Raw genomic sequence first — 7,503 nt, 5'->3', positions numbered from 1 at the left:
GCCTGCTTACCCCAAAGAGAGATTAAAATGAAATCAACCTGTTGTGGAAGGACAGAGTGGATAATAGCTGGCATCAAAATTATCATGTGCTAAAAAGAAAGACCTGTATATAGAACATATTACACTATTTATGTAGCCAATCAGTGAAAACTGGGACATTTCCAGACAGACTGAAACATGCAGTAGTAATGCCCATCCACAAAAATGGTTCAAGGTATGTACTACCCAAGTATCAGCCCATCTCTTTGCTGCCAAATGTTCTCAAAGGTGTTTGAGAGAGTAGTTTATAATAGGATTTATGGCCATATGACACAAAATGGCTTACTGTCATCTACACAGTTTGGCTTTCAGAAGGATTCTCCACAGAGAAAGTTATATTTAGCCTAACAGATGAAACTCTAGATGAATTAGAAGGTATCCAGTGGGGATCTTTTGTGACCTTGCTAAAGCTTTCAACTGTGTAGATCACAACACATTGCTAAAAAAAAAAAAGATTCCACACTATGGCATCAAAGACGAAATTTTGACATGGCTAGAATCTAATCTACATGACAAGAAGCAAAGAATTCTCTTCATGGAGGCAGGTGTAAGAGTAAACTCAGACTGGGAAAAAATAAAATGAGTCCCCCCCCCCCCCCCAGGGCTTGAACCTTGGGCCACCAATTTTCCCGATCTACATTAATGATCTACCAGTTACAATTAAAGACAGAGCAAAAATAGTCATGTTTGTGGATGATAAGAGTAGTGTGATCAAGGGTCCCAACTCCACAATGCTGGATACAAATGGTTCAGAGCAAAAGCCTAACCTAAATTTACGAAAACTAACATTATACAGTTTCAGATAGAAAATAAAATAACTCCGAGTTCCTGAAATGGAGATCAACAACCAAAAAATTTAAGAATGATTAATGGAAAATCTCATATAAAGATGTGAAACAAATACTAACAAAGAGATAGAGGGGCTGGCCAGAACTTACCTCAGCTCAGTACAGCCGATAGATACACAAAACAGAACAGAAAATTTACATTCCTAGCTTTCGGAACTTTGTTCTTTCATCAGGGAGGAGAGAGGGGAAAAAAGGGAAGAAGGGAAAGTGGATTCAGTTACTCACAACCCAGGTTATGAAGCAACAGGGAAAGGTAAACAGGGAGGGTAGCTACCGATACCGCTCCACTGTGGTTCCACCTATGGTATGGCTCCTATATTGTTGAGGCATGCAAGCCAACCCATCTCAGCAAATCCATGGTTCATGGGGGACTTAATTCATATACAACATATGTTGCAAATTTCTGAGATGATATGGCACTTTCAAATTCATATACTTACATTAACTAGCGCTATCAGTTGATTTCCTTTGCCTATACAGCTACCAGTATAGCCAAATTATCATTTTTAATCATAATATTCCTGAATGGACTGCTGTTGAGGATAGAGAGATAGTGAGACTGTTGGTAGTTGAGACCAACATTGTTGTGAAACTTTGATATCTCTTGATATATTTCTGTTGCAATTTTTTTCCAAACCTAAATTTCATCTCGACAATTTGTTGTACGTTGCTAGGTTTTCCAAATCTTGTGATACATCTCTCCTTTACAGTTAACAGTTAAGAACTGTTGTCACACAGTCAAAAGCTGCCTTCACATCTGGAACACGTACCAGCAGTCGAAGCTGTAATACTTTATTGCACATTTGTTTAAAACACCCTTGTTTAAAAAATGAGTATGACTTTTTAATAAGCATTCTGCAAGCATGCAGCTAGAATGCAATATTTTTCTATTCATGTATTTTCTGTAATATGGTATGTACTAATCATTACAGAAATGGTTATATGACTTGTATGGTTGAAATCCCATATAAGTAAGAAACTTTGTTACATAATTAATCACAAAGCAACAAATCAGGAGGAAAAATATATTTCATGACTTTAGAATCACTCATTAAATTGATTTTCATTGTACATAAAAGTATTCAGAATAGTATAGTTTGTTATGTGATATAAAATCTCCATATTATGCTCAGTATTTAAAACATATGTTTTAATTTATAGCTTAACACAGCTTATGCCTCAAGGATTATTATTTACTTTGTTACTAAGTACTCAATATTTTACAAGAAGATAGAACAAAAAGTTGTAGACAGACAAACTTAGTCGGGTAAAAAAACTTATGTTTTCTGTAAACTAAGAGCTGTCAGTTTAAAGACTCTTCATTGTTTATTCATTCACATTCACATTTATCCATATTCCACATGTCCTTTGGCTTAACACAGTCTTCAGGCTTCCTGCCATTAATGCAGTTACACTGACAGTCACTTGCACTGTATTCCTGAAACCGTGGAGTGATATAAAGCATTAATACTGCCCATTCATATCAACATAAAGAATAGATCAACATACTGCTAATTTAAAAGTTAATTAGTTGCATGTCCCACAGATTATGTTCATGACACCACACAATAATTTGAATGTCTCAATTAGTTTACAATAATAATAATAATAATAATAATAATAATACACATTTTCAGTTTATCTTTATCTTAGGCTGCATCTGAGACAGTTTTACAATTACAGTAAGTTTAATTATTGGTTAATCAAAACACAAACACAAAATTTCTATTTAAATCATTTTAATTTACTGAAATGTGAACTCATGATGAAGCAATTAATTATTAGACAATGAATTATCAAGTAGAATATTACTTTGATTTGCTGTGAACAATATTGGATCAAGAGAGATCATGAGACTGAACACTCATCTATTACAGTCACTGGCTACCAGCACCAAGACGATAGTTTTGCACCTATCTAAGCTTCCATCAGCCTAACTTCACTTTCAGTTCTCATCCTCCCTTCAAGGTGACAATATCAGAGTTCAGTCCTGCACACACATCATGACAGACACATAAAGTGGTCAAAAACTTCTTATCCGAGATCCTCATTGCAAAGTACTCAGGCTTTCCCTTGCCACACTTTCTCTACACATGAAACTTGGCTCAGTATGTAAAGCAGTTCATGGCACCAAAAGACATTTCCTTCCACTATCAAGAGCATGTGTCCTCGCAGGTACTAGCCGAGATTTAAGATCCCAAGCTTCATGTAAAAAGTGTCTTCCATTCCTCTGAACCTTGCCCAGGCCAATTCTCCCATGAGAGACACATCAGTGCAGCACATCATGTGGGAAAAAAATTGTGTTTCTGCTGAAGAATGCTCAGTGACCAGTTAGTGACTTTCTTCTGTGTCCCAAACTCTTGTGCAACACATGTAAAATGTTTATTTTGTGGATGCATCACCACTAAGGATGCTATTAATACTGTGCGTCTTGGTGCCATTATTTTATTAAATGTTATCACATCAGCAAGTGACTTTCACTAAGAACTATTAAGTTTTGAGACTGTTTCTGTGGTCCCTGGAGTAATTTAGTTAGTTGAATGAACCTGTGCTTTGTCACACATCTCTTTTGAACATTATTTATTAAACCATCATCAATGTACCTATTCTCATGTCCTCAGCTGTAGCTGATTTTCTGTGATTATTTAATTAAGTCAGGTAGGGACACATTCCTACAATGGTGACATGACAATAAACTCGGATGACTCAGTTTTCAAATTTGGCGTATTGCTGGCTGCCTTGGTCCTAGCTGCCCCATTAGGCTTGTGTCCAGACCTGTTCTCACACTCATTCTTCATGAGCAACCTCTGTTTCGGTGCTACAAACTCTGTAGTACTGGGCTACTATTTTGTACTTCATGTGATGGAACTGTTTCATGCCATGGGCCATAATTTGTGCTTTGCACCACAAGCTATCTCACTTTTGTGCATTTCATGTGTTTGCCACTGTGCCACCTAATGACCATGGCCTCTGCCACTGGCCTGACCAAAACCTTGCCACCCAGTTGCCACTCCAGCACCCTCTGATGTTGTTGTCAACTAACCGCACTACTTACAGAAGTGCAACACTGCAACATCGACTTGTCCATGAAAGTCGGGGCAGCCCAGCTCCCAGCACTGATCCAGACAGATGCCCACACTGGCCTCTGCATCTGCTGCCAATGCCATCCCACCTAGTCTCACCACTCCGACAACCAAGACCCTTCCGGCCACCACCACTTTGTCTGGCTGTGGCATGGTTTACCCACCACCCTTCAATCCCTAGGACCCTCATCTGTGGTTTTCTATGGTAGAGGCCATCTTCATTGGCTCCAGCTTCACCTTGATGGCACCCATTTCACAACAGTTCAAGCCGACATATGCAATGGAGGTCCCTGATGTCATTTTGTTACCTGCAACTGCCCACCACTACAAGACACTTGGGCGCCACCTCATAAGGCAACTCAAGTCCTCCAAAATGCATCCCAATCTGGTCCTTTCCCTGAAGCAGTGAGACGGCCGGCAAAGCTCCCCATTCCTGTGCCATTTACAAAGCCTGACCGAGTCCCACAAGATCTCCTATGGCTTCCTGTATAACATCTGGCTGGCTTGCCATCTGGCCCCAAATAAAAAGTGTGGCATCACATGCTGATCTCTCCCTCACTGCCACTGCCAGCCTCAGTCACAGGGCACACGAGACAGTGGCCTCCATGCCCGTTACCACCACCACCACCACGTACTGACTACACTCCCATCCAGCACTGCCAGCCAACAATTACACTGACAGCTGGCTCACCACGAGTTCACATTTTTAGCTTATCATGCCACTCCTCTCCCTGCTGGCCCACACCACAATACCCAGCAGCCCAGGATATATGATTTCCTTGTTCACCTTAGTGCGGGCTTGGCAACACTGTAGGGTAGGGTTCTGTTTCTCACCTAGACTTTTACTACCCATGAGTGCACAGCCCTAACCACTGATGCAATTATGGCTGCCACCACTGAAACTCCAGCTGTTCCAGCAATACCCCTTGTGATGTGGTCGGTTTCTGTTGATACTGAGGGAGCTTCAAACTGTACCGCTGCAACTGCAAAGAGCCCTGCTCTTGGGCCCGAAAGCCCAACAGCTGTTAACATTAGGCACACGCAGCTGCTGCGCAGTCTCTCAGTGCCTGTTCGTCAGTGATTTCACTCAGCTATGCCATTCCTGATCAACAACGGCTGAGACCTGTCTATCTTCTTGTGTCGGCTCATACAGGCCCCTGGCATTACATCAGTGATCCTTCTGATGGTGGTGAACAACTCTACAAATCTACTATCACCACCTATGGCGTGTACCATTGCATCTGCAACCTTGACCTGCAATGGGACCTCCCCAACCACATTATGAGAATGGATCTCATTGGGCAGTAATGCCTGCTCTCTGATGTTGGCTGGAAACTTACTGACAGCTGTACTAGGAGATCAACTAAGAGCACCATCCAATTTGCTATCTTCTTCAGTATGAAGCAGGCGACTGGCATACTCTGGCCCATATGTTGACTTCCTGGCATAGTTTCCTGGTTTCAAACTTCTGTCCAGTGTACCTTAGTAGGTCTGTCATTCAGCTGCCCATTGTGTAGATATCACACCTGTACAGTCTGTCTTCTGCTGGCTACAATCTCAAGTTCATCAAGGTGAAGTTTCACAAGCTGACTGCCGCCACCATGCTCCACCCTTTGAAGAGCCCATGGGTGTCTGCCCTTCACTTTCTCAAGATGAATGTCTTCTGGCACTCCTCCAGCAATTACTGTGTGCTAAACTCTCTTACCATTCCTGGCTGGTACCCTGTGCCATTCCTACAATAATGTACAAGCTGGAGCTATAATCTTCAGTACAATCAACTACAGTAGAGCTTTCACCTAGATTCTTGTCACACCCAAGGACATCCCGAATATTGTCATCATCATGTCATTCCACTTGTATGAGAGTGGCTTTATTACCTTCAGCCTCCGAGGTTGTCCTGGTGTTTCACCTACTTGAATGAAATCTTCATTTTCTCAGTGACACTTGAAGAACACTGCAAACACCTTCACATGATCTTTGAATGCCTCCAGGATGCTGGCATCATTGTCAACACTGCAAAGCTTGTTTTCTGTGTCAAGAAAGAGATACTCCTGGGTCATACCATGTCCGCTGCCAACTCTCATTCCCAGCCCAACCTTCCTTGATTTCCCACACCTTGCGACAGTCAAGTACCTCCATCGTTTCTGCAGCTTGCTCAACTTCTGCCACTGCTAAATGAGGAATTCCACTGCTATGCATGAGCCACTCACCACTGTCCTTTATAGCATCAAAACAAAGGGGAACAAACTGATACCATGGACACTACAAATGAAGACAGCTTCACTGCCACCAAGTGCAACTTGGTGGACACTACCCTGCCTGCTCATCCCACTCCATCCCCCTGGCCCACTTGTCATCAGACTGATGCAAGTGAGGCAGCCATCAGTGCTGTCCTGCAGAAGCATGTTAGTGGTACTTGGTATCCACTCAAATTTTTTCAGTTGCTAGCTCTCTGCCACTCAACAGCACTGGAACACAAATGGCAGAGAGCTCCTCACCATCTACAAGGCAATCAAATACTTTTGGCTGTTGGTAGAGTCCCATTCTTCACCAACCACAAACCTGTAATGTTTTCCCTCTCAAAAGATATTGACCAGTGCTCCCCACATAAATCCAAGCAATAGTCATTCATCTTAGAGTTTACTGCTGACATATGTCATGTTGCCGTAATTGACATCATCACCACCAACTATCTCAGCTGCAGCTGCACTGTCGCTTCATCTCTGGACTATGAGGCCCTCAGCACTGGCCAGGAGCACAAACTGGAACTCACTCACCTCTGCCTGGTTGCTGCTTTGGGCCTCCACTTCATTGTACTTTGGTCCATGGCTCCGACAGCAATACATGGTGTGAAGTATCCACTGGCTCACTGCACCTGTTCCTGCCCACTGCCTTCCACAAGGCTTCAATTGACTTTTATATAATCTGGTTCAAAGCAGCATGCATGCACACTTCCACCACTCTGCTCTGGTACATATTGGCCTTCATATCACTCACAAAGCTGACCTGGAGATTTCAGCTACTGACATTGTTTATGTGCCAGTCACTCATAGTGCCAGACCACTTCCTGAAGCTCACCAATCTGCCTCTCTCCTGCAACCCATCTGCCTCCCTCCAGTAAATGACAAACTCATAGAACATTCACTCACAGTGACCTCACCTCATACACCCATGACATGCTGTGCTTCAATGTTCACCATTTTGCCCACACTACTCCCCCCCCCCCCCCCCCCCCCCACCAGCTCCTGAGGCAATACTCCAAGAAATTCACCCTACATCTTCAAGACACACCTATCTGTGTCTCAATCAAATCAATAGCCTGAGGCCTACATGCTGCCTGACCTCACACCACTCAGCCCAACCACCATCCTCAACATTCTACAGCCACCCACCAACGATAAAGCCAGCATCAGTGTCAACACCATTTGCAGTACCCCTGCTGCCGACCTGCAGTGATGCCATCCTACTGCACCACTGCCTTGGACATGGCAGCAATTCCATCAGATTATGCCGGTACTGCTCCCAACTCTGTC

General features: G+C 43.0%; 1 protein-coding gene across 1 annotated transcript in view; it reads right to left on the bottom strand.

Annotated features, from left to right (window-relative positions):
- Nucleotides 1–1,898: 1,898 nt before the first annotated feature.
- Nucleotides 1,899–7,503, bottom strand: part of LOC124607111 (vascular endothelial growth factor A-A-like) — a 68,898-nt gene continuing 63,293 nt past the window's right edge. The window contains exon 6 of the mRNA XM_047139308.1: nucleotides 1,899–2,325. Within this exon, the coding sequence (XP_046995264.1) occupies nucleotides 2,218–2,325 (108 nt within the window). The 3' untranslated portion in view covers nucleotides 1,899–2,217. The remainder of the gene's footprint in view (nucleotides 2,326–7,503) is intronic.

This window comes from Schistocerca americana, chromosome 3, assembly GCF_021461395.2.
Source record: "Schistocerca americana isolate TAMUIC-IGC-003095 chromosome 3, iqSchAmer2.1, whole genome shotgun sequence".
NCBI classification, from domain to species: Eukaryota; Metazoa; Arthropoda; class Insecta; order Orthoptera; family Acrididae; genus Schistocerca; species Schistocerca americana.
This window is presented reverse-complemented; position numbering and strand designations above follow the sequence as displayed.